Source organism: Pan troglodytes, chromosome 8, assembly GCF_028858775.2.
Source record: "Pan troglodytes isolate AG18354 chromosome 8, NHGRI_mPanTro3-v2.0_pri, whole genome shotgun sequence".
NCBI lineage: Eukaryota > Metazoa > Chordata > Mammalia > Primates > Hominidae > Pan > Pan troglodytes.
The window spans coordinates 108,478,419-108,506,107 of NC_072406.2; the positions used below are offsets into that span (position 1 = coordinate 108,478,419).

The 27,689-nt window shown below is 48.4% G+C and overlaps 1 protein-coding gene across 1 annotated transcript in view; it reads right to left on the reverse strand.

Annotated features, from left to right (window-relative positions):
• Window positions 1-1,850: 1,850 nt before the first annotated feature.
• The window catches only part of TLL2 (tolloid like 2), a 150,650-nt gene continuing 124,811 nt past the window's right edge, over window positions 1,851-27,689 (reverse strand). The window contains exons 14-21 of the mRNA XM_016919000.4: window positions 24,181-24,306; window positions 23,280-23,440; window positions 21,801-21,981; window positions 16,195-16,320; window positions 13,919-14,046; window positions 10,832-11,045; window positions 7,316-7,566; window positions 1,851-5,468 (exon numbers count right to left, since the gene is read on the reverse strand). Of these exons, the coding sequence (XP_016774489.4) occupies window positions 5,334-5,468; window positions 7,316-7,566; window positions 10,832-11,045; window positions 13,919-14,046; window positions 16,195-16,320; window positions 21,801-21,981; window positions 23,280-23,440; window positions 24,181-24,306 (1,322 nt within the window). The 3' untranslated portion in view covers window positions 1,851-5,333. The remainder of the gene's footprint in view (window positions 5,469-7,315; window positions 7,567-10,831; window positions 11,046-13,918; window positions 14,047-16,194; window positions 16,321-21,800; window positions 21,982-23,279; window positions 23,441-24,180; window positions 24,307-27,689) is intronic.

Sequence of the window (27,689 nt, forward strand, 5' to 3'; positions counted from 1 at the left end):
CTGCTTCCTGGTTCCTAGGCAGCTGTCCTCTCTCTGTGTCCTCACATGGAGGCTGAGGGATCTCTCTGGAGCCTCATAACCTAATTACGTCCCAAAGCCCCCGCCTCTCAATACTATTACATGAGGGGCTGGGATTTCAATACATGAATTTTGTGGGTATACAAACATTGTTGCAGTGGCCTTGTTCTAATTTTTAGAAATCTTTATCTAAAATGTTAATAATGAGGTAGGGATAAAGTGAAATTTTAGAACAAACAGAAGAATTATAGTCATTTTCCTATCTACAAATGTCACATGTGAGAGTCATTACTGCTGCCCACCAATGTTGCTAGTTTGCCTTGTTCTTGTCATGAAGTTAAGGACATCCATGTGACTTGCTGTGATCAATGAAATGAGTAGAAGTAATATATCATTTCCAGGCAGTTTTAAGAGCCAGTGTGTCATGTGCCACCCTTTCTTTCCCTGTATTATAAAACCCAGCAATGTTCTGATGCTGCTGCTTCATCAGCCTGGTCCTGACTGAGGATGATATGCAAGTGTTTCCAGATGACCAGAAATGAATGTGTAGTGTGGACAAGAAATAAATCTTATGTAAAGCCCCTGAGATTTGGGGGATAGTTGTTGCAGCATAAGCTAGCCTATGCTGACTGATATAGCAGCATTCATACCCTTGCACCACTGGGACTCACCGTTAGGTATAGAAGATAAACCTTGCTGAAGATCTATAGCCTGCTTTCTTTCTGTCTTTCTTTCTGTCTTTCTTTCTGTCTTTCTTCTCTTTCTTTCCTTTCTTTCTTCCTTTCTTTCTCCTTTTTGTTCTTTCTTCTTTCATTCTTTCTTTTTCTTTCTTTGTCTCTTTTTCTTTCTCTTTCTTTCTTTTTCTCTCTTTTTCTATCATCTATCTATCTACCTATCTACCTATATCATCTATTTATCATCTATCAATTATCTATCTATCAACTCTATGTAATTGGTGACTGCAAATGGGCAGAAAAGTCAAAATCTTGAGACTACGTATAGCACAAAACAACTGCATGTGTTAAAGGATTTTGCATTGAGAGCAATCTGAGTGCTTCTAAAAACACAGTTGTATAATTACCCTTCTGTAATATAACCCACAAAACTCCAAACATACCCCAAAGCCTCTTCATCTAATCAATCTGAGGAGGGTGTCCTTTATCAGATGGAGTCCCTGTCTTTGTGTTAGAAATAACCCTGTATCAGTCAGGTTCCCTGCAGGAGACAAGTAATGTACACTGATTACTACATTTGAAAAGTGTTTATTAAAATGACTACCTATAAAGGTTTCCCTTGAGGGAAGTGCAGTACCCCAAGGTTAGACAAGCAGGGTGTCATTACCACCCCTAAGCCTGAAGTGGAAAGTGGAAGGAGGAACTTCCAGGGCCCCCAATGGGGAGGCCTGGAACACTCCCAGTAGTGTTCACCTACTGGGAGCCATAACCTTCAGTCTCGGGTGTCAGATGTAGTCCTCAGACACATGTCCAGATAGAGGAGGGTGGCGACGGGAGCTGAGGGGCAAATGGAAGATGTCTACCACATCTGGATGGTTTCGGCAGCAGACATCTTCACAATTAGGTTGTAAGATTTTCAGCTTGTTTTGGTGTAAGAAAGGGAACAAATTTGAAAGCCATCTTTAGCTTTGCTCATGACTTTCTGGGTCCATTAGTGAACTCTGTTCTGGAGTACTTGGATACTAACCAGAGAGTGGAAGGCTGTAGAGAAGGGCCCCCTTTTAGTACTCTCTCCCAAGCTCTTGTGATATTGGAGAAAATTAGCACTAAAAGGACCCATCTGGTCTGAATTAGCAATACAAACCCAAGACACATCAATAAATCCACATTCTTTAATGAAACCATCCTTTCTAGGTAGAGACATATGTTAGGTCCTCTCCACTTTCTCTTTGAAACTGACATCATTTCATGAAATGTAAAATTACACAAAATAAAAAATACCCATATGTTTACATATAATACTTTAAACAGTTTTCCTTTTTAAAAATAAAATTTTAGGCATTTGGTATTACTCTTCAGAAGTTCGGTCTACAAAAGAAACTTTAAAAACATCTGCTAAAGCCAAGGGAACATTTGTTCACAAATGGAACGCTAACAATACCAATCTGAAAGCTATCAAAGGGACCCAATCAATAGAAAATCTCAATGTGAATTTGCTAGTTAGCAGGATTTTACAAATTATTTAAATCAGCTGAGCAATTCATGAGTGATATGAAACTTTACAGCAGGGGTGTCCCATCTTTTGGCTTCCCTGGGCCACTTTGGAAGAAGAATTATCTTGGGCCACACATAAAATACACTAACGATAGCTGACGAGAAAAAAAAAATCACAGAAAGAATCTTACAATGTTTTTTAAAAAGTTTACGAATTTGTGTCGGGCCATATTCAAAGCCGTCCTGGGCCAAGGGTTGGACAAGCTTGCTTTAGAGAGAAATTGTAAAGTAGAAATAAAAAGGAAACTTCACCTTACAGGTAAATACCTCTAAATATTTACCTTAGAGGAAAATAGAGGGAATAGTGGATCAATGAACAGCCTCTCTTTCTCTGTTTGAAGAAATTCCACTGGCTAAAGTTAATTCCAGATTTTTTCCTGCCCTGCAATCCAGGCTTAGCTTTTGCTAGACCAGGTTACACCAGAACGGAGCCAGGCTAAAAACCCAGACCCCAAATCCTTCATTAGCCTGTTGTCCTAAGACAATTCTCTGAACTAAAACTATTCTTGCAACTCACTGTCATCCCCAAAGCTTGGTACCCAATTAAAGCACAAAGCAGGCTGCAGCGATATCTTCTACCTCTGCTGTTTGCTTCTGGGGATGCTTGCAGGCAGGTCACTGAGCAATTGGAAGCACCAAGGCAGAGGCCTGGGTCTTTCTGCTGAATGGACTCTCTCTAGTGAAGCCAGCCTCTAGTTTCTTTGCAAGAACCTGTGTCATGCCTAAGTCCCCACAAGTGTGGGCTTCCAGAGGAGCGGCCCAGCTAGCCCCAGCTGAATCAGAGCTTCTCTTTTCTGTGGATACGTCACACAGAAGGCCTAAATAAAGGTTTTTCATAAGAGTCCCATTGTTGCAAATTGGCCATATGGTGACAATTGTTGAAGCTGTGTGTTTTTGAAAATGTTCATACTAAAGAGATAAAAAGAAGTATCATTGTTTCACCATCCTGCTGAGCAGCACCAACTCTGTTTCTGACTCCCTCCCACTTTTCTATGAAATTTGTTAATCTTGCTTAGACTTCTAAAGGTTAAAACTGCAGAATTTTTATTTCCTTGGAGAAAGAACCATAACACCCATCTTAGGTTTCCCAGTTCCAGTTTCAACTCTCATAGACAAGATGAGACCAAATAAAACCTCAGAAAATACAAAAATCAGATAAATGGAATCTACCCTAACAGGCAGGTGGGATTGGAGCCATGAGGTCAGCTGCTCCATTTGCTGTATCAAAGCGCATGCTGGGCAGGGTCTGCCATATGCACAATATGAGCGTGTAGGCTGAGCCTCAGTCCAGGGCCAAGAAAGGCCAAAACAGAGCTTGGTGAAAGGAGAGGCAGGAAATGGAGAGCCAGTCCTGCAGGGCCCACAGTAAAGCGAGGACCAGGGGTTGGCATTTTCCACACTGCATTGATTAAGGCTTTGACAGCTGATCTTTTACATACATACATATATACAGACATATATTATTAATAATAGTTTAATTTTTTTCTGTTTTAAGGAAAAAATATTCCCATGCATTTCTCTGACCTTTCTTTGTATCATTCTAGTTTTTGCTCCCAGCAATCACTTTAATGAGACACAGTCCTCTGGTGCCACATTCTGATCTGTAAAAAATACAACCTTTCACCTTTTACAAATACTTTGTTTAAAATGATGCTGATTCATCCCAAAGGAATTCCGGTGCATGGGAGCTATCTTGGCTCTAACCAAAAACACTCATGTGCCGCCCTGCGTCCAACACCAACCAAACAGGACTTACAGTTATGTAAACATTATTTAAAAATTATTCCAACATAAATACTCTTTTAAAGCTAACATACCACAGCTTTTAGCTCATAATGCCCATAGATGCCTTAATGAAATGCCATTCAAAACTACCTCACTGTTTAAATTATACCTTGAGGTGCTAAAATTATGTAAACATCATCCTCTACACTTCTCTAGAACAAGTGCCAAGTGTTATGAATTCTGATTGCAAGTTGGTGATTGAATACTAGTTAATCAGAGCAAAGTTACCAACGCACTCTTTAACCTGATTGGCTACAGGAAGCTAGTCGCTGATTGACTTGTTCCACAAGGCGATGATTCTTACATAACTTATAATTAACCAGTCTTCAACAGTGTTCACCCCATAAGGGACCTGAATTGGTCCCTCATAAGAGGTCTTTGCACATTTTGCAAATGCAGTTTGAATTGGATGTCAAGGAGTCCAGGTGTGCCACAGCAAGTGCCTCCAAAGGTAAAAGAAGAAATGTTCTTTGAAGCCCATGGAATTCCAAGAACAGGTGGAGTCTTCTCAAAGTCAATGAATGAAAAAATATCAGGACGAGCCACAATATTGTCTTCTCAGCAGACAGGACTCTCGCCAGCAAATGTTCTGCTGTATTCATAATGGATGCCTTAGCCCCTACTGCAATTAGGGAGTGGGGGAAACCAAAGGGACAAGGAGAGCGAATGACTCTGAGAAATGGCTTTGTGGTCTCCTAACTTCATGACAATGATTCTTATACTCGAAACTCCCTCTGTGCTCACTGCTCACTGTGATGCCTTTTTTAGTCCTGACATCCATCCATATTTTCAGGTTTCTTGGTTGACATGTCCCTGGCAGAGAGAAAGAAAATGATTCCAGCCAAAGCTCTGAGCCACACATTAGTCTCGGCCAAGTTTTCATCCCTTATGCCCAACATAGACAGAAGACAGCCTGGCACCTTTGCAAGCAAGTACAGATTAGAGGAACGGCCAACCCCAAGGCTGACCTTTTGCCACATAGGAGCAAGGGACAAGGAGAATGGTATGAACAAGCATAGCTTGAATGGTCAGTGACTTCAGTCCTAATCTTTAACACTTTAACAGTTCATGAATGATAACATTGCAGACAGAAGCAAAAGAACATTTTCTCTCCACCTTGTTGGCCAAACTTACAAGACTTTCATTCAAATATATACCTCTAAGGCTGGATTCTGAGTTTTTGTTTGAGAAAAATACTGTACACTGTTTTAGGGCAGATTTTCAAGGTGCTATTGTTGTTAAAAACAAAACAAAACAAAACAAAAAAACATTCTCAGTTTCTGTCTTTCAAGAACATCAGCACTATTTCTTCATGTGCAGGGCATCCTGGAACTTGGTGCTGGTGTATTGGGCATGAAAGCCTTTCTTGTTGATGGTGTCATCTGTGCGGAATCGAATCATCAGGGAATCGCCTGCAGAGTAGATTTCTTCTAATGGCTGCGGAAAGAAGAAAGGGAAACGAGAAGGACTTTAGCTGTGATTGGAGTTGAAAATGAGGAGGATGGGACAGGATCTTATGCAAGGACACAGGATGTGTCTCTGGTACCAGAGACTCTGAAGGGCATCCAAACAAGCTCCTTTTCAAAAGAAAACATTGCAAATTCTGCTCCAGGGAGCTTTGCAGGCCCTGCTCTTCCAAAGATGATCCTAGGTGCATAGCTCATATAGAATCTATTATTTATTAAGTATGCAGGTGGGTCAGGTGCTGCAGTAGGCAATTCCAGATCTTATGTAAACTTTACAGCAACCTTATAAGGCAGGTACTATCCCCATTTTTCACTTCAGGAAACTGAGACTCAAGTTCTCGCAGGTAGGCGGGACCCAAGCTTAGGTCCTTCTGACAGTAAAGGATGCACCATGAATCACCGAGCTCCAGGGTCACCATTGTGATGTGTCTCCCAGGAGACCTGAAACAAAGACCATGGTTCAGGCCTCTGTCTCATCCAAGGACAAAAAAATGGGATGGAGCCACCATATTGGTCAGAAAGGTTTTGCCAGGTGGTCTGTGAATGGGAGCCACGTTCCAAGGCTGTTGCCTGCGAGGTTCTAGTGGAGCCAAAGTGGGCTTCCCCCACAGTTAACTGCTCAGTTAACCCCTCCAAGGGGTTCCTTTCCACAGACCTCATAGTTTGAAAGATTTTATCAAAGGCAGTGCATTGGTTAAGTGCCACTTTGTCATTCTTCCTTTTTTAGAGGGTGAAAGAAGATGAAGGGAATTATTCAAAGAAATATAAATGCCAATTTGAGTTTCCGTTTAGCACAAGGAGCACTGGTGACTCAAAAATGATGTGCTATAAGTCCAGCCAATAGCAAAGAAGCTTGAGCGACCAGGCCTCGAGGCAACAGAAAGGAGGGGGCTGGTGCCCAGTATGGGCAGTGTCCAGTGCGGTGCAGCCAGGGGAGTGACTGGGACACTGTACTGGCCAATGCGCAAACTCCCACCAAGCACCAACTATATGCCAAGCCCTATGTCAGGTGCTGGAGAAACAGCAAACACAATAGGCCCACTAAAGAAGTCAATAATGAGAACATTGATAATGACCTTGAGCACAACTATTGTGTGTATAGTAAGTGACTTGTAATTTTCATAGGCATTTGGTTTTGCTTGAGGAGAGAAATGTGAATATAAGAAATATATAAAAGCATAATTAAATATTTTTAAAGCCTGAAGGCCAAATAAAAATGGAGGAGAGTGGCTGCGCATGGTGGCCCACGCCTGTAGTCCCAGCACTTTGGGAGGACGAGGCAGGTGGATCACTTGAGGTCAGGAGTTCAAGACCAGCCTGACCAACTGGTGAAACCCCGTCTCTACTGAAAATACAAAAATCAGGTGGGCGTGGTGGCGCATGTCTGTAATCCCAGCTACTTGGGAGGCTGAGGCAGGAGAATTGCATGAACTCAGGAGGCAGAGGTTGCAGTGAGCCGAGATCCAGCCTGGGCGACAGAGCAAGACTCCGTCTCGGGGGAAAAAAAAGAAAAAAAAAAAAAAAAAAAGGAGGGGAGAGGGAAAGCCTTTGCAAAAATAGGTGAAAGTCCCAAAAGGAAAAGTGCTCTTCCATGGCTGGCCTCAGTAAGGGGCCTTCAAGGACTGGTCCCTGGCTGCCTCCCAACCTCCTCTCGTGACAGTTCTCCTGCTTCCCACTCCGCTTCTGCAGAACGTGCCTCCTCGCCGTTGCTCCTAAGTGGAGGAGGTGGCCAGGACTGAAACCCGGGTGTGTCTGACTCCACAACTCCTGCTGTGAATCATCACACTCTGCCCCGGCCCCAGCGTCTCCGGGACTTACCCCAGAGCCACAGAAGCGGCCGAGCCTGGGCGCTGAGCTGTCGTAGCCGTCGTAGGCTTCCATGTAGTCGTAGCCGCAGTCGGCCTCCTCCTCAACCTCAAAGGTCCGGAATGTCAGCTCCACGCCGTAGCCGTCCTCTGCCACGATCACCCAGTCACAGTGGGCCTGGCTCGGGTAGTTGTTGTCCCCAAACTGGGCATGGGAATAGAGCTCTTTGGTCTGCACTTCAGCCTTCAGCCTGCCCCCGCACTCTGGAGCAGAGAGAAGTGAGATGTCCCCTCAGCACAAGACACCCTCGTGCCTCCCGCCTGCGTCTGCTCAGCTTTCTCTACAGAGCCTGGTGCGTGCCTGGCAGGAGAGGCCAGGTAGTCTCGTCACCCCATTTGATGGAGGAGTACACAGAGGCCCCTGGCTCCCAGGTCAGGGCTCCCTCGGGGGTGCAAAGTGGCCCTCACAAGCCAAGGTCCCCTGTTCCCAGCTTGAGAATACGTGAGCATGCCATTGAAAAGAGTTGGCTGCTTTTTGTTTTTTCCGGTTATGGAGACATGGAGCCAATGGATGGTTCGCCTCACTGGTCGCTGGGATGTGGGTGGATCTATTTGCCACTTTATTCCCTGGAAGTGTTGGATGCATCTGAGAAGGGCTCCCACTCGCCCCACCGACTGACTGCAATTTGTCATTTCTGCCGACAGAGGGCGATAAAAGCACATCGGAATCGCGGGTAAGCTCTCAAGCCTGGAAACTTCAGACCCTAATTGACTGGTTTTTGCATTTGAGGGCATTGACTATAGGCCAACTTTGAGGTCCCTGTGGGTGTCACAGGTGAGCTGCACCTCAGGCTCTGGGCTGGTATTCTGTAGCCTTTGTTTCTGGGTTTTTTCATTATACAAGGACAGTAACTCTGGTTGGCCCTGGTCCTATATATAGTACCTTGTGTCTTGGACACTTAAGCCCACATAAAATAAAATGGATATTGGCCGGGCGCAGTGGCTCATGCCTGTAATCCCAACATTTTGGGAGGCCGAGACGGGTGGATCACTTGAGGTCAGGAGTTTGCGACCAGCCTGGCCAACATGGTGAAACCCTGTCTCTACTGAAAATACAAAATTAGCTAGGTGTGGTGGTGGGCGCCTGTAATCCTAGCTACTCGGGAGGCTGAGGCAGGAGAATCTCTTGAACCTGGGAGGCGGAGGTTGCAGTGAACTGAGATTGTGCCACTGCACTCCAGCCTGGGCCACAGAGCAAAACTCCGTATCAAAAAAAAAAAAAGTAAATAAATAAATAAAATAGATAAGACTGGTCTAGATTAGCCAGCACCAGAAATTCTGGAAGCAAATTCTTGCACAGCCCCTCCCCAGTGTGCTCCATGCCCCCCGAGGGGCCCAGGCAAACGCTGTTGTAGATTCTGGGCCACCTGGCTCCTAACACTCCTAGGCCCCGCTGGAGCTCCACGCCCTGCCTGGCCCCGGTCCTGTCTGACTGACCATTCTGAGTCCTGTGTTGGCTCTGGCTTAGAATGTCTTACAGGTCTAACCTGTCTTTGGGAAATTTCAAATTCCTGAGAGCTGGGTGGTCATGAAATGAGCACAGAGCAGGGTGGGACACCTCCCCTCCATCCTGCCGGACGCCCCCACCCTCCCCACCTGCCTGGGCCCCGTGAGACAGACCCCTGGCCTACATCGATGACCCCGTGCCTTCTGCTGCAGGTTCAGCCATGGGGAGCACCAGCAGATCAGAGGGAGGGAGGCGAGAGAAGCCAGGGTATTTAGTCCCCTGATTGCCACAGCTTTTCTTCCACTTAGGTCACAGCTGCAGCCAGAGGGTCTCTGCATGCAGCCCTCTCTGTCTCCAGCTTCCAGGAACTGCTCCCTCCTCTCATCCTCTGGGCCTGGAGTTGCAGTTCCTAGCTCTGGTGGCTTCATTGTCCTACAGTGTCCCATACTCTCCCACCCCTTTGTAACTTGTCCCTTTATTAACTTCTCTCAAATAATGACTCTGAATGTGCCCCCACTTCCTGCCGGGACCCTGAAGCACCTCTGTTCCTGCTGGTCTCTATCTGCAGGGACAAGAGGGCTTTTAAACTTCCCTGTAGGGAGCTAGAACTCCTCAGGGAGTTTGACAGGGTTCCACAAACCATGCAGCGTTTTCTGCTGTGCAAGAGGAGGCTGAACTGCCTCAGGATGCTGGTCGCCATTTTGTTTGACCTAATTTATATTTTCCAGTACTGAAAAAAAACTGGAGGCAGAGGCTGTTAAAAGGATCACAGGGTCCCATGATCGTAAGCTCAGACTCAGCATTACAGAAGCAGAGTGGGCTTTGGGTGGTCACCAGCTCTGACAAAGGACACAATTGTACATCAGGATCAAAGGGTCAGATTTGCTTCCGTGGGCACTAGTCCCAGGTGGCAACATTTTAATGGCTAAAGAGCAGAGCCAAATTTCTTCCTGACATTCTTCTACTTAACGAAGTAGATAATATAAGTTATAAGCACATACATTTCCCACCAAAGGACCTAATAGTGCTATTTACATTTTGAATGGAAGAAAAAATCACGGGGAACAGAAACATTTTTCACTTTCCAGAACTGGTCCTTACAGGGATAAAAGGGCTGTTTTCACCACTCAGTTACCCAACTTCTGGACTTCATAGACCATCAAAATACCTGGGCCGGAGTGCAGTGGCGTGATCAGAGCTCACTGAAGCTTTGAACTCCTGGGCTCCAGCAATTCTCCTGCTTCGGCCTCCAGGGTAGCTGGGACCACCACACCTCGCTATGTTTTCTAGTTTTTATTTTGTAGAGATCGGGGGGTGGTCTCACCATCTTGCCCTGGCAGGTCTTGAACTCCTGGGCTCAAGCAATCCTCCCCACTCAGCCTCCCAAAGTTCTGGGATTACAGGTGTGAGCCACCGTGCCCAGCCAAAATATATTTTCAAAAGAGAGGAAGAAAGGAAGGAAAGAAGGAGGGAGGAAAAAATGGGGCACTAACAAAGGGTTGTCCATTTCAAATTGCGTCAATTAAGGACATTGAAAGAAGACGGCCCTTTTCCCTATGGTTGCTGATGCTTCATTTTATTTTTTTAGAGACAAAGTCTCACTCTATCGTCCAGGCTAGAGTGCAATGGCACGATCTTGGCTCACTGCAATCTCTGCCTCCAGGTTCAAGCAATTCTCCTGCCTCAGCCTCCTGAGTAGCTGGAATTACAGGCACCGACCACCATGCCCAGCTAATTTTGTATTTTTAGTAGAGACGGGGTTTCACCATGTTGCCCAGGCTGGTCTCGAACTCCTGACCTCAGATGATCCGCCTGCCTCGGCCTCCCAAAGTGCTGGGATTACAGGCATGAGCCACCACGCCCAGCTTGATGCTTCATTTTAATAGGACATTTTATCACGCACCTTCCTCCCCTCGCCCTCCCCCAGTCAGAATAAAAGGCAGTCCTTGTCCTGCCTTCACCATTTCTCTGTCTCCTGTCCAAGTGCTCATCAGGTGGAAGCCAGTGTCCCACCCCAGGTACCTGTGCTGTGCACTGCCTGGAAGCCTTTCCTCTGCACTGAGGCATCCGAATAAAACCTGAGAAACATACTGCTGCCGGAAGCCACCGTGGGGTCTGGTTTCTTGCTGCCGCAGAAACGGCCCAGAATGGGGGCCAGGCTGTCCGGCCCATCATACATTTCCAGGTGGTCATAGGCACATTCCTGGTGCTGCTCGATCTCAAACTCATTAAACGTCTGGGGACAGAAGAGCAGAAAGTAAGGCAAGGGCCTGACGTTCAGCTGGGGTGGGGGCCTCCTTTCCAGTTCTGGGACAGGAAGGGGCGAGGCAGTGCAGGGAGACATCCAGCTGGCTGTGCAGGGGGTGTGTGGCCATGATGATGCTTGAGGACATCTGTAGAGAGGGTCTCAACCTCCGCCTTGCTTTTGGTCCAGCAAGTGGCCCTATGAGGTAGTTACATGAGCTATTGCTACAATGACCACACTGCAGATGAGAGAGCAGGGCTTCAGAGATTAAATGCTTGACATTTTGACAGCTATTAAGTGACAGAGCCAGGCTTTACACAGCCCAAATCTGTCTTCCTTCCATCCCATCACACAGCTTCTCTCTCACTTAGGGCTAAGAGCCAGCAAGGGCTGAGTGCCCACTCTGTCGGCAGCTGTTTTAAATGCTTTACAAGTATCGCCTCATTTAATCTTTACACCCCTGTGATGTGTCTAATCCCCGCTTTACAGGTGAGGAAAATGAGGCTCATTGCTGTCAGATGACTTGCCCAAGGTCACATACTGAGAGTTGGGCCATGATCTGGTGCTCTGGCATCAGAGACCCTGCTGTTGACCTGTGCACTCTGCTGCACGATCCTTTAGTACAAATGACGCTGGTGAGGTTGTATGAGGTGCACGCTGCTCCAGGCAGCACCCTCATGGTGGCTGACTCTCGCTGAGTGTTTATTCCATGCCAAGCATTTATGCGCATTTTCTCTCTTACTTCTGGTGATGCTGTGAAGGAAGAGCTATTATTATTTCCAACATGCAGAAGGGGAAAATGAGTTTTAGAGAAGCTGGCTGGCCTGCCCCAGCTCACACAGCTGGAGACAGATGAAGCTGAATTTGACCCCAGCTAGCCTTCTCCAACCCCCACTGCTATCAGTCATCAGGTTATGCTGCCTCACCTCTCCCTGTTCCCCCTAAGGACTGTCCCCTAACGCTCGCCAGGGGCGCCCCACCATTCCAGGCTTTTCAGCCCTGAATGCAGGCTTCTCAGATGCTGGGTAGGTGGCCGACTGATGGCAGCCCCAGCGTCAAGGGAGATGGGATAAGGTGAGCGGGGACGGTGTTAGATGAAGACTTGGACCAAATGACAGAGCAGGGAGACAGGACATTAGTTGGGGGGCGGGGGGTTCAATTCAAAAGAGCGGGGCTGGCCTGGCAGCGCAGAGATGGAGGTTGGGAGGGGGAAGGGACCAGCACGGCAATGCAGGCTTTCAGAATGACTCCCACACACTAACGTACTTGGGCAAAGCTCTCCCGCCAGTGACATAGGGAGCACTGGGCCAAGGTGGTGGGTAGAGACACGGGACAGGGGAGCAGTGGCACCGGGACGGCCATGCAGTGGAAGGGAGCCTTAGGCTCAGCAGGCAGGGAGCTCCCAGGAGGTCCATGGGGCGCCCTGTCGCCACCCACATGCAGTGAACACCACCAGCTTCCTTGAGAAGTATTCAACTCACATTCTATGGTAGCGAAAAGCGCGCAATCAATATATCCACCATCCGTTTCCCAAGGGAACGCCTTTTGGAAACTACCAAGTGTGTCTATGAGCCTCGGGCAAACGCTTCCCGTTGTGCGTTTGCGCGCTCCCAACGCCAGAAGGCGCCTCCCCCGAGGTCCTCGGGGCTCTATGTTGCCATTGCGAACATTTCCCAGCAGATGGCGGTCTTGGAGAAGCAGTGCCTTTCCCTAAGGCGCTCTGCAGTTCATCCTCGCCCAGATTCAAGGCTGACCCGGGATACCACCTCTTAGCAGAGCAGCAGTTTCCCCACGGGCAGCCCAGCATGTGAACTGCCCGCTGGGAGCACCCTGTGGTCAGAGGTCCTGTCTTCACCCCTCGACGCCCTGGGGGCCCATTCGCCTCTTCTGCTCCTCACTCATGGCTCTCACCAATAAACATCCTGCAAGTCCCTGCGCCATAGTCCATTGATCATGGACTTTTCCCTCTCTGTTCTCTTCCATTCTCCCTGAGTTATCGTCCACAGTTCATAGGGTCAATCCTACTTACCTCTACAGTCAGAAAAACCCGTTTAAAAAATGTCCATCTGCCTGAAGTACAATACATTCTCCAGCTGGCAAAAGGGGTTCTTTATTCTCCAAAGTGTGGGAGTCCCTGGGGGTTGAGAAATGAGACTCCTAGGAGATTCAACTCTCCTTTGAAATAACTGTGCAAACCACACATCATATACGTGAAAAAGACTTCAAATAAAGGCTTGGGGAAAATTTTTAATTCAAGAGGGAATTTGCATAAAGAACTTAGTCTCCTATTACTAATGGGAAAAAAAAGTAAGTTGTAGAAAAAATACGAATGGGATTTTATTAGAGGAATTTGAGTAACAAAAACATATATATTTCCCTGTGCACTGACAGTCATGATTGTGCACAGAAAATTTCTAGAAGGATCCATAAGAATGTGTTTAGAGTGGTCATTTCTAGAGTGGAAATGGGGGCTCTGGGGCCTTTTGATTTCTATTTCCAACCTCCTGTACTGATTCATCTCGTTTTTAATCATGAGACTGTATCGTCTTGTAAAAAATTAAAACTGGAAACAAGTGAATCTCAAACAGCACTGCAGATGTGGGTGGTGGATGCCGCCTCCTGCTGGTCCCACTGTGCCCAGGTGTGACCTATAGAGCTTTTGTGCGTTGTCTCTTTTAATCTGCACAACAGCCCGATGAAGTAGGCTTCATTAGTATCCATGTTTTCCAGATAATGAAACTGAGACCTGGAAATGTTGAGTAACTTCCAAGTTACAGAGCTGGGAAGTGGCAGAGCAGAGACTCAAACGCACATCTGCCTGATACTCAAGTCCACATTCTCAATAAACTACAAAAATGACTCACGAGTTTCACTCTGTGGCCTGCAGTCGAAGAGATGTTCCAGGTGCACTCCCTCCGGCTGGGGTATTTGTCAGGCCAGTTGGGGCTCGCCAGGGTCCCCTCCACACTGCTGATCTTGTGTGCACAGCCAGCTGGGGGTGGCAGGGGGACACATACAAAGAGAGAAGTCATTCACTGTGGGCAGCACAAGAAGGATTCTAGGGGGGTCTCCTCCCCTCTCTCCTAATTGTCTCAGGGTCTTTATCAAATATGGGGTTGGGGTATCCTGAATCAGGTATCTCCTGGCTCAGGGATGTGCTGGTTTACTTGCACTGGCTTTTCTGCCTTCCTGACTGTGGCTCGGGGGCCAGGCTATCTTTCTATTCCTATCCACATTGCAGTTATCCTTGCAAATATGTTAAAAGCACTGGCAGTGGGGTCAGGTGGGCCTCGGCCCATGTCCTGGTTCTGCCACCTACAATCTGTGGGACTTGGGGCTCTTATGTAAGCTTCGGTGTCCTTATTTGTAAAAGGGTGCCACTCTAGTCAGGGTGATATGTGATCGAATGAGATAATGCATGGGAAAGGCTTAGGGCATGCCAGCCCATGGTAAGTGCTCAGTGCATCTTGGCTAACAGAGGTCTCCTTCGTCATCCATCCATAAGCTTCTTTTAGTTTTTCAAAGTGGCTTTATTTGGAGTCTACCAAGTTTGTCCTGGTTACAGTGCTATTTGCCAAGAGTGGTCCCACAACTTGTTCAATGCCTGGCATCTTGGCCAATAGCTGGCATTTCTCTTCTGTGGTGGGCACTGTGGTCAGCATTTTCCATGCATCCTCTCCTTTAGTCCTTCTCACTTCCCAAATAAGAAAATAGGTTTGGAGAGGGTCAGTGCCTTGCTGATAGGGGGCAGAGCTGGGACTCGAACTTGGCCTGCCTGGCTTTGAGGCCAGTGCTACCACTGCTTAGAAAGCACGGTGGACTGTATCACAAACACGGAGGCTCCACACTGAAGAAGCTGGAGAGGCAGGTGAGGAGGGCCGGGGGCAGGAAGGGGAGGAAACAGCTTCAAGGATGTTCCAAAGAGATTTGCCTCTGCTCAGTGCTACATCTGCTCTGCAGCCAACGCAGAGAACAGGTGCTCAAAGGGGCAGTGGCTCGGCTCCTGGGACATTTGCTCAGCTCCTGAGATGTTTGCTCTGACACCCCCTGCCGTTGGGGTCAACCCACACGAATGCAGCCACTATTCAGGGGTGGGATCTTGGGAGAGTTGACGTCACTCCTGTCCTCTCCCACACTGCAGGAGGCAAGCCTGGTCCTGGCCCGGGCCCATCTCACAGGGGCTTGACTGTTCCTTCCCAGCTCAGTTCTTCCAGCAGCCTCCCACCCAGCCCCTCCGCCACCTGTGACCATGCCCTAGGGCTGGGCTTGGAGGGTGGCCACCTCCTCCTGAAGATGTGTCAGCGCCTCCTTTAACATTCTAGGCAGATCCTGACCAGACTCTGCGGCACCCAGCCAAATCTCCTAACTCCAGACTGTTTATTCCAGAGATCAGGGTGTGTGTCTTCCACATCTTCCTCCACCCTTGACTTCCTTTGCAGGGTTTCGTGGCTGGAGCCAAGGCCTGGAAGCCTGTGTGTTTGTCATAAATGTTCGAACTCCCTTCACTGGGCAGGGTAAGAACAGAAGGAAGGCTTTTTCCAGGATGACTGGACAGTAAAAGCCACCTGGCCCTGAAGAATTCCCCACAGTGAATGGAGAATGGAGCAAAGCTTTCCCCAAATCCTATTTTCCAATGGGACCTGCATATGGTAATTAATATATGACAAAGACATAAATGGCTGATCTTTATTGACATTTGAGGACATAACATGTGTCAGAGAGTCTGAAATACTTTCTAGGCATTCTTTTAATCCTCACAAAAACTTTAAGAAGGAGATATGTTTAGACCCTTTTAACTAAAGAAAAAACTGAGGCTCAGAGAGGTTAAATAGCTTGCCCAAGGTCACACAGCTAGGGAACGGCAGAGCCAGGATTTAGACCTAGGTAATTGGATTCCAGAGCCTGCAGGCTTAATCACTTACAAAAATAACAGCCTAGAGCACCTGAGGCCCCCAGGTGCCTCCTGAAGGAGCGAGATGCCCTGGGGAAAACTCTCCCGCAAGGACAGCAGTTGCTGGGCCTCAGCTCAGAAGGTGGAAGAGCTCCTCGCCGCACCGCCTTACTCATGCACATGCACACAGGGGCATGGGGTGCGGCGAAGGGCAGCCCGCCCCCCCAACAACTGGAGGTCCAGCCTCACCCTCTTTGCAGTCATGCCCATTCTCGTGGAGCCGGTAGCCGTTTCTGCACCTGCACAGGTAGCTCCCGAAGGTGTTGACGCACTCATGCTGACACCCGCCATTGTCCTTGGCACACTCGTCCTTATCTGGGGAGATCAATGAACTCTTCTAAGAGGAACCGCCAACTTGCGAATGTCCCTCAGGGCTCAGAATCCCACTTAAAAGTGGCCTCCTCTGGGAAGCCTCTCTGATTGCTCCCCTTCCCCCTCTGATTGTTCCCTCACTGGAGGAGTGAAGCGGGAAGCATCTTCACCTCAGGTTTCTTGGGTATGTACTTGGCCCTGGTATGTGTTGAATTCTCCAAGTACTCTATGTATGTTCTCTGCCCCTGCTCCCTGCTCAAAACAAGGAGCTCCCTAAAGGACAGGCTAGTATTAATCACAATAGTAACAATAATAACAGTAATTCCCACTTACTGAGTGTTTACTATGCAACAGGCACTGCCCCAAACACTGTATGCATTATCTAAGTTAATTCTCATCCAACCTTAGGAGGGAGCTGTCTATCTGCCAGTCTTTACAAGTAAGGAAACTGGCCAGGCATGGTGGCTCATGCCTGTAATCCCAGCACTTTGGGAGGCCGAGGTGGGTGGATCATCTGAGGTTGGGAGTTCGAGACCAGCCTGGTCAACATGGAGAAACCCTGTCTCTACTAAAAATACAAAAATTAGCCAGGCGTGGTGGTGCATGCCTGTAATCCCAGCTACTCGGGAGGCTGAGGCAGGAGAATTGCTTGAACCTGGGAGGCAGAGGTTGCAGTGAGCAGAGATCGCGCCAGTGCACTCCAGCCTGGGCAACAAGAGTGAAACTCCATCTCACAAACAAAACAAAAGCAAGTAAGGAAACTGACGCTGAGAATGGCTAATGTGATCAAGGTCACTCAGTGAGCAAGCATCCTCTGTGGCCTGGGCTCAAGTGCCGCGACTCCACCCCACCCTCTGCACGTGGAGCAGCTGAGTGTTGGGGACACACAGCAGAGGGCCAGCCCTACCGCACCACTTCCAGCCTTTGTGGCCATGGGCAGTTCCTGCCCTCTGTGCCTCAGTTGCCTCACTTGTAAAATGGAGACAGTAATGGTATCCTCATTTCACAGGTTGTTGGGAGGGGTAAATTAATTAGAGCAGCATCCAGCCCACAGTGTTAGCTGTATAATTATTATGTGAGAACTCAAGTGCTGGCCCTTGTTAAACTTGTGGTCCTTGTATGCAGCCCTATCCTAAGCCAACTTGTTCCTGCATTTACCAAAGATCAGCCTCCCTCCCCTGCTTCCCTGCCATCACCAGAATGACTTTAGGGGTCAGCCCTGTCTTCCTCCCCTCTCTATATGCTCTTGTTCACCATTGTTAATGTCTCCTTGAACAATGTATTTCACCTGCTTATGTTATCAGGACAACTAAGAGCCCTTGTAAGAAAGACCCTTTGCTTTGGGAGGCCAAGGCAGGCGGATCACGAGATCAGGAGATTGAGACCATCCTGGCTAACATGGTGAAACCTTGTCTCTACTAAAAATACAAATAATAATAATAATAATAATAATTAGCCGGGCGTGGTGGCGGGCGCCTGTAGTCCCAGCTACTCGGGAGGCTGAGGCAGGAGAATGGCATGAACCCAGGAGGCGGAGCTTGCAGTGAGCAGAGATTGCACCACTGCACTCCAGCCTGGGCGACAGAGCGAGACTCTATCTCAAAAAAAAAAAAAAAAAAAAAAAAAAGAATGCAGAAGAGAGGCCAGGCGCGGTGGCTCATGTCTGTAATCCCAGCACTTTGGGAGGCCGAGGCGGGTGGATCACCTGAGGTCCGGAGTTCGAGACCAGCCTGACCAATGTAAAGAAACCTTGTCTCTACTAAAAATACAAAATTAGCTGGGCGTGCTGGCACCTGCCTGTAATCCCAGCTACTCAGGAGGGTGAGGCAGGAGAATCACTTGAAGCCAGGAGGCGGAGGTTGCGGTGAGCGGAGATTGCGCCATTGCACTCCAGCCTGGGCAACAAGAGCGACACTCTGTCTCCAAAAAAAAAAAAAAAAAAGAATGCAGAAGACATGAAGCCGCCCAACACCCAGCACTGACCCACCTCTCTCCCTTCCTCCAAGTCCTTCTGCAGATGACTCACAGGTCCTCACCCCTGCTCTGATCCTCTTCCCTGTGCTCTAGTTTCCTATTGCAAATGTGGAGCTGCCCTGCCTGTGAGGCTCTGCTACATCCTCCTCTGAGGTGGCTCCTGCACCCTGCCCTGCTGCCCTGGTCCTCCAGCCGCCTGGCCCTCCCAGCTCTACACTGCCTGGCATGGCTTGGTCAGATGACAAGTTTAGGCTTCCCCTGCTCAAGAACCTGCAAACAGTCCCCCTTCCTGTTTCATCGGGTCCCTACTCTTCAGCCCAGCGTTTAAGGTCCCTCATGACCTGGCCTTCTCCAACTTGGCCCATCTCATGCCCTTGGCTTCCCAGCATGGGTCAGGGCTCCATGCAGGCCCATCTCATCTCTGTCTCTGTGCTCTGTTGAGAACTTAACCTGTGCTCACACTGCCTCCCCTACTGGGGACCCTGATTACTTTCTCTCTAATCATCCTATCTCCACCTCCATGTCTTCCATCCTTTAAAACCTGGCTTAGACCACCCCAAATCCTGCAAAAAGTCTTCACCCACTGCTCCAGGCAACCATGGGCTTCTCTTCTTCAAACATTAGCCCTTGTTGCACCAGCCCACCCCACAGTGCTCCAGGCTGGGACTTAGCAGGGTGTGTATTCCTGGCTCCCTAGATGGCATGTAAGCTTGTCCAGGGTTGGGGTCATTTCCCTGGCAGCAGCTCTGAGCCTAGTAGTGTACTGTGCCCACAGCAGACACTCAAAACAAAAAACATGACTTGCTCAGTGAGAGACTGCCAAAAAAAAAAAACGCATGGAGATGGAACTCTGGGTATCTATAAAATCAACAAATAATTGGGTCATTTCTATGCCAAGCATTAAGACTATAAAGATAACCAAAGTACAGTTCCTGCTTGTAAACAGTTCACCCTCTAATATGACGTGACATGCAGGACATGCTACACAGTTTGCAAGGCTCAGTGCAAGATTTGAACTTTGTTGAAACACTATTATGAATTTCTTTTTTTTTTTTTTTGAGACGGCATCTTGCTCTGTCACCCAACCTCTGCCTCCCTGGCTCAAGCGATTCTCCTGCCTCAGCCTCCCGAGTAGCTGGGACTACACATGCGCCAGCGCGCCCAGCTTATTTTTTGCATTTTTAGTAGAGACGGGGTTTCACCATGTTGGGCAGGATGGTCTCGATCTCTTGACCTCGTGATCCACCCGCCTTGGCCTCCCAAAGTGCTGGAATTACAGGCATGAGCCACCATGCCCGGCCATGAATTTCAAGATGATGACAACAGAACCTTAAATTAGTGTGGGCCCTTCCGAGAACAGGCTCTGTGCTATTGCACAGGCCACAGGCCCATGGAGCTGGCCCTGGTGACAAGAGCCCTAATGGAAGGGAAGGAGAGAGTGCTATGGGAACACTGGTGAAAGAACAATCAATGTGCTAAGAGGGTGCTATGGTTTGAATGGGTCCCCCAAAGTTCATGTGTTATAAACTTAATCCCCAGTGCAACAGTGTTGAGAGATGAGGCCCTTAAATGTGATTAGGTCATGAGAGCTCATTATTGCAGGAGTGGCGTCCTGATAAAGGATGAGTTTGACCCCCTTGCCGCTCTTTCTCACCCATGTGGTGGCTTTCACCTTGTTATGACACAGCAAGAAGGCATTTGCCAGATGTTCCCCCTTGATTTTGGACTTCCCAGCCTCCAGATTCATAAGCCAAATACATTTCTGTTCACTATAAATTACTATGGTACTCTGTCATAGCAGCACAAAATGGACTAAGATAGAGGAATAAGACGAAGCCAGAGAATGTTACAGAAAGTGGCATTGTGGGTCTTGAGGTTGAAGTAGGAGTTTCCTAAGGAGGGAGGGAAGAAGGATATTCCAGGGAGAGGGAACGCCACAGGCAGAGGGTATGAAGACAGAATGGGATGGCGGTTTAGGAGTAGAAGGTGATGGTGTGGGGGAACAGTGAGGGGATTATTCGTGATCAGAGCACAGGGCACCTGCAGAGGGAATGTGGCTGGCAGAACAGGTGGGCCAAGGCAGTGTCCAGCACCACATGCCACGCTAAGGAGAATGGGCTTTTTCTACAGCTGCTGTACTGGCCCTGAGGGTTCATGGCCTTCAGTTTGAGAAGTAGGGTCCAATGTGCTGCTGTAGTGGGTTTAGTAGTGTCTTCCCAAAATTCCTGTTCATGTGTGATGTGGTTTGGCAGTGTCCCTACCCAAATCTCATCTTGAATTGTAGCTCCCATAATTCCCATGTGTTGTGGGAGGAACCCGGTGGGAGAGAATTGAATCATGGAGGCGGTTTCCCCCATACTGTTCTTGTGGTGGTGAATAAGTCTCACGAGATCTGATGATTTTATAAGGGGTTTCCCCCTTCACTTGGCTCTCATTCTGTATTGTCTGCAGCCATGTAAGACATGCCTTTGCCTTCTGCCATGATTGTGAGGCCTCCCCAGCCATGTGAAACTGTGAGTCCATTAAACCTTTTTTTCTTTATTTTTTATTTTTTGCCCCGAGATGGAGTCTTGCTCTGTCACCCAGGCTGGAATGCCATGGCACTATCTTGGCTCACTGCAACCTCCACCTCCTGTGTTCAAGCGATTCTCCTGCTTCAGCCTCACGAGTAGCTGGGATTACAGGCACACACCACCACGCCCGGCTAATTTTTTTTTTTTTTTTTTTGTATTTTTAGTAGAGACGGCGTTTCACCATGTTGGCCAGGCTGGTCTAGAACTCCTGACCTAGTGATCTGCCCGCCTCGGCCTCCCAAAGTGCTGGGATTACAGGCATGAGCCACCACGCCCGGCCTAAACCTCTTTTTCTTTATCAATTACTCAGTCTCAGGTATGTTGTGAAAACAGACTAATACAATGTGGAACCTTAGAATGTGATCTTACTTGGAAATAGTGTCTCTGCAGAACTATTAGTTAAGAATCTTGAGATGAAATCATCTTGGATTTAGGATCAACCCTAAATCCAATGACTGGAGTCCTTCTAGGAAAAGGAGGGGACACAGAGACCCAGAGAAGAAGGAAGGGCATGTGAAGATGGAGACAGAGATCGGGATGATGCAGCTACAAGGCAAGGAATGCCAAGGACTGCTGGGAGCCACCACAGGCTAGGAAGAGGCAGGGAGGGATTCTACCCTAGAACTTTCCGAGGCAGCATGGCCCTGCGAACACCTGGATTTTGGAATTCTGGCCCCCAGAACTGTAAGAATAAGATTCTGTTGTGTTAAACCAACCAGTTTGCGGTAATTTGTTATGGCAGCCCTAGGAAACTAACACAGCCACCAACAGATATATAAAAGCCCTGGATCCGGCACGCCCCCTCCAAGGCAGCCATACCTGGAGGGATGCAGGAGCAAGCAAAGAGAGAGAGGAGGGGGCCAGGGACCCCAGAGCCTGGAGTCTGCAAAGCCGCCTCACTCGCACTGCATCAGCCTCACCTCTGAACCCGCATACCTGAGAAGAAGTGGGCCCTGAAGCCGCGCTTGGAGACGGTGTTGTCGGACTTGAACTCCACGCGCATGTTGTTGCTCTGCGAGGTGATGACCTCGGGCGTCTCAGAGCCGCAGAACCTGCCGTGCAGCTTGGCGTCGGGGGACAGGCCGCTGCGCACCTCTACAAAGTCGTACTTACAGACCTGCAAGGGAGCATGATGGGGAGCTGCCCAGAGTCCCTGTCCCCACCCCAGACCCCCAGCACACTGCTGCACCTGCTTCCTGAGCGCCTCACCCTACCGTGTGTGGAGGGGGAGGGTCCCTTGACTCTTGCTACGCCGGTTATTTGAATGAGCTCCAGAGGGCACAGGGGGACCCCTGGCTCTCCCACTGAGGCTCTGTGGGGGTGCCATCGCCTGGCACAAGAGCACAGGGCTCCCAAACCTGCATCCCCTAATATATAAAATAAATGTAGCCTTGCTTTAATTTATTTTATATATTAGGCTTCCACATGAAATTTTACTTGAAGAAAGGGCCCCACTGCTAGAAGGAGAAGAAAAATAAGAAGAAGAGGAGGAGGGGGAAGCAAGAGGAAGAGGAGGAGGAAAATCCTGCAAACCACCGACAGAATCTGACTCCATTTTCAGGCAGGGAAACAAGCTCAGAGGGGGAAAGACATTTGTCTGAAGTCACATAGCTCAGCAGTGGTGGAGCTAGGACTAGAATTCATGTTCCTTGCTGTAGCAATGATTTTTCTCAAAAAGAACTTCACTGCTAAGGAGTCTTATCAATTGCTTTCAAGGATTATTTTTTTCTGCACAATATTCACTTTGGGGTGACACCCTCATGGGCACCATGGCCTCCATGCATTGGGGTCATCAGCATTGAGGTCTCCTTCCAGTACTCCAAAGGCCTGATCAGGTGAGAGCTACACCAGTACTATTCTCAAGGTGAGACCCCCAGCTCAGCTGGGGTGGGGAGGGGAGTCTCAGGAATGGCTTGTGTGCCCCAGGGTGTCCTTCCAGCCTAAGGTGCAGACGTAGGCATGCCTGACTAGCACTCCAGCTGTAGGGTGCTGCCTGGACCTCAACTGACTTGATCATCCATGATCACTGCCCAAAAGAGGAAACAGGCTGTCTGTAGCATCCTTGTCCCCAGCTGATCCTCACCCCCTTTATTCGCCTCAGCTGCACACCAGCTCCCCAGATTCACAGCCCAGTCCTGACACCTCCCACCCCCAATATCTGCCTCTTCCACTCTTGTCCTGATTCTCCTTGGATGTATCAGCGACAAGAGGGCCGGAGGTGCTCTATCTGCAGAGGGCGTGCGGCTGAAACTGCTAGAGAAAACATTCCCCCAGATTCTGCTAGCGCAGGTCCTAAGACTGTCCAAAGCTTCAGTCAACACAAGCCATCTCCCTGCCCTCCCAGCCCCTCACTGGTTTCCAGCTCTGAGTCACCCCTCAATACAGTCCCCAATCAATTACAGCATGGAGACATACGTCATTGCCTTCCAGTTCAAACACTTCAAACTGAAGGGAGATCCGGTACTGAGCGGGGGCCACCACCTGCCAGACACAGTTTTTGTTTGTGGGATACTCCTTCGGCCACCCAGGGCTGGTGATGGTTCCATTCAGCTTGGTAATGAAACCGCCACAGGCCACTGCACGGGGGAAACAGAAACAGGATTCATTTGGCTTTGGCTCCAGGTGACTGTGATTTCCCACCAGGAGCAATAGAGCCCTGCTGTTCTGTAATAATTTTAAAATGTTAGACAATTTGAACTGATTAATTCAGTGTCCTTTGTTCAAAACTAGTGGTTTCAACTGAATATTTGAAGGAAGAAAATTGGGGATAAATCTTTACTGCTTTTAAAAACAATGAATGCATTTGTGCTTTCCTTTCACCCAGTGGCAGAGCTGGGGGCTCCCTATGGCTTGGGCCAAAGGAGAATTAGAAATGTTTGCAGCAAGCTACTCACCATACCAAGCTTGCATGAACAAGCAGATTCATGCACGTGGACAAGGAAGATGGAACACAAGCCAGGTAGAAATAGGATGGATGAAAAGTGCTATCGGTTGAGTCACTGGAGTGCTCACGGTTTTTCTTTGCTTTTGTTTCCTACTTTAATAATCATGTCAATTTCACACAATCATAGAAGAAAATAAACCATGGCCTTGATTTCAGTCTCTAGGGCAGAGTCTATGTAATTTGGGCAGTTTTCTGACATTTGTGACAGCTGTCAGGCTTTTTCTCCTTCTAGGAAGTAGGTGGGTCTTCCACCATGTCTGCCCATTGCCCATCGTTCCTACACAGCCAGCTGGTTGCCCCATCTCTGCCCCACTTCCCCAAAGACTTGTCCCATATACCCTCTCATTCCAGCTTGGCAGGTCCCACACCAACCTTCGCACATCTTCTTATCGGCGGCCAGCTCGTAGCCAGGGTCACAGGCACACTTGTAGCTGCCCAGCGTGTTCACACAGCGATGCTCGCACCCGCCGTGATCTGGCCAGGAACACTCATCCACCTCTGGTGGGGAAGGAAGGTGACCCCGATTACATTGTCAGGAAGCCTCCTGGCTGTTCCCAACCCTTCCATATCCCAGCGTCACCAGCAAGTGTCCTCTAATAAACAGGAGCCACTCCTGATGACCACCTCCCAAAGAGTGCCATGTCCACCTCTGAAAACCAGGCAGCAGCTACAGTGAAGGCAGGACACTGACAACACGAGCAGGAACACCTTGTTAGCTGGGGTGGGCTCTGCCAAGAGAAGGCCAGGCCTGGAGAAGTGAATTCTTTGAGGTGTTTGGTCATCGGTCATTTGAGACTTCAAAAAATCTCAAAACATTCCATACCAAAGACTTCATCCATTTTAAAGCCATGGAATTGAGGACTTCCCCTGCCCCCATAAATATGCAACTTCTCAGAGATATTAAATAAAGGGTGAAGACAAAGAACACATTGCTAGATGAAGATGTGTCAGTATTCTCTAGACATTAGAGACAGAATCTGTTATTTAGGAGTTTTAGAAATACTCTTAAGAGAGGTATGCACAGGGAGATATTCAAGGTTACAGAAAACACGGGCTCTTAGGTTAGCAAATGCTCCCAGGAAAACCTGCAGGAAGAGGCCATAATGAGGCTGAGTTAGCAGGGGCGTTGGATGGGATTCGGCACCAAGGGCCTAGTGATGCGTTTGGGGCGACTAAATAACAGCACATAGCATGCCATTGGTGCTGTTCAGAGGAAGAACCTGGAAGTCATTAGAGACACTCCCCAGACACATTAACCCAAGTGCCACTGAAAAAAAGAAAAACCAAAACACATGTTAGAAATAAAAGGAAAAATATGATTATCTGTTGCCAGCCATAGTACATCTAGCCCTGAAAGAGAGCATGTGGGATGTGGCCTACCAGAGCTAGAGAGGAGTCTAGTGAAGGGACAACTAAACACTGAGACATCTTTTTCAAAAAAGTTGAACCTAGGAAGAAGAAAGGATATGGGGAGAAGCGGGAAGGAGAGTTCTGGTCCACAGCACCACGGAAGGTAGGAACATAGTAAGTATAAAGTTGTTGGCCAGGCACGGTGGCTCACGCCTGTAATCACAGCACTTTGGGAGGCTGAGGTGGGTGGATCACAAGGTCACAAGTTTGAGACCAGCCTGGGCAACATGGTGAAACCCCGTCTCTACTAAAAATACAAAATTAGCCGGGAGTGGTGGTGCATGCCTGTAATCCCAGCTACTCGGGAAGCTGAGGCAGGAGAATCGCTTGCACCTGGGAGGTGGAGGTTGCAGTGAGCTGAGATTGCGCCACTGCACTCCAGCCTGGGCAACGGAGCAAGACTCTGTCTCAACAACAACAAAAAAAGTTGTTCACCAAATCTTGAAATAACTCTTTACACACAAACTAAAAGAAATTAAGAACATCTATGAGTTGGTAAAGACCTGGAAAGTTACCCAGTCATGCCCTCTCAGGCAGGAATCCTTTCAATAACGTTCTGGAGAGATGGCTCTTCAGACCCTACTTGAAAACTCCCAGAGACAGGACTCTCACTACTTTTCAAAGGTATTTATTGGGTCAAAAGTCTGACTCCTTACAACTTCCAGTCCACTGGTCCTCAGAAAACACAAACCCTCCAATCATCCAGCTTCCCTCTACCCTGCCCTTTTCCAACTCAAATATACCCCTTTCCTTCCAGTCGTCCTTGTCTGTGATGCACAGACTCCTCATCAACCTGATTGCATTTCACTGGGTAAAGGAGGGTTTGTAAATATCCCATCATTTCACACAGTGGACAGTGAACTTGGGTAATTCTAATGGTGATGTACTCTTGGGCTCAATAAAAACTTATATAAATTAATTGCTTATTAGGGGAGATTGGGTTTAGAGAGACAATCCAGGCAGGGAGCTGAAGTTGCCCATCGCCTCAAATAAATGTAAGTAATAAGTATGCTAAAATAGTAACAAGTGTGCAGTTACTTTTTTATCACCTTACCATATTGAAAGTATTTTCTTAGACATTTGCTAAAAAGCATAGAAAGAAGAAAATAGTTGATAAAAAGTAGCAGAAAGAGTCCAGGCTTTAAAGTGAGTCAGACCTGGGGTGGATCCTCCAGCCGATCTTCCTCCAATAAATTGGGTGACTGCTTGTGATTTAGCCTCACTGAGCCTCCCTCCTGCTTTAAAGTGAGAATGATAATATTTACTTTTAGGGTTGTGACGACTGAAAACGATGCATGTGAAGTACCCGGCATACAGACCATCGGCACACAGAAGCCATCATGATAGACAGCAGCAGAGTTGCTTTCAAATTTCCAGTGAGTAGAGAGGCACAATGATGGGGCAGTGAAAAGATAAGATTCCCTGGGCATACCTGGACCAGGTGGGAGTGGAGCAGTGCAGGCCTGAGGAGGGAAGGGAGACAAAGCAAGAACAGAAAGAAGGAAAATGCTTCAAGGATGGGCCAGTGGAGGAAGATGGACAGGCAGGAGGGCAGCACAGCAGAAGAACTCAAGACACTGGCTGGGGGACCTAGGGAAGAGGCAGAAGGAAACCAAGGAAAGAGCCCATTGGGAGAGACAGATAGACAAAGGACCAAGGCTGGGGTCTGCAGGAGACTCTGATACCAGAAGATGCTGTGGCTGTAGGCAGGACACACAGGCAAGAAAGAGGTGCACAGAGGAGCAAGTCTCTTGGCACCATCTTAGCCAGGTGAAGGGAGAGAGCCCGGTGGATGGACCTAGGGCAAAAGCAAAGAAAATATAATTCCTCCAGAGACTAGAAGGTAAGGTGCTTGGCCTTGGGAGGTAGATGAAAGGCATGCTTTTACACCTGAGCTCTCTCTAGCAAGAGCCGTGAGATGTTTGGCCAGTTACAGCCCTGCTTCAGCTTGGCTGGATGGCACAGAGGTGCATGGGGCCTCCCACTGTGGTAAAGCAGCACCTGCTCCAAGCCCACTGGCTCGTGCTTGCTCTGGGCTGCAGAGGCCAAGGCCAAGGCCAAGCCTCCCAGAAAAATCTGGGAGAGCGTGGCAGTAGAAGAGACTGGAAGCAGCATTCAGCTTAGCATAGCAGGAGCTCTGGAGTCTTCTCATGGTCCAGGTGGAATTAGCGAAAGAAGGAAGTAGTTAGATGATGAGATGGCTCAGGCAGGATCCCAAAAATTGTTCAGAGAAAGTTAAGGAAAGGGAAGGCGGGGCATATTCTTAGGCTTTTGAAGAAATCCCTTGAGGGAAGCCAGTCCCCCTACCAAGCCCTTCATGGTGACCTATCAGCACTGGGATAGGGGGATGGAGGGATCAAGGTGGGAATCCTTTAATTCTTTATGTGGGAGGCATAGGACCAAAATGGCCCTGCCAGCCCTTGAGTGCTGCTGCCTTCTCCCAAAGTAACCAGAATTGTTAAGGTTCTCTG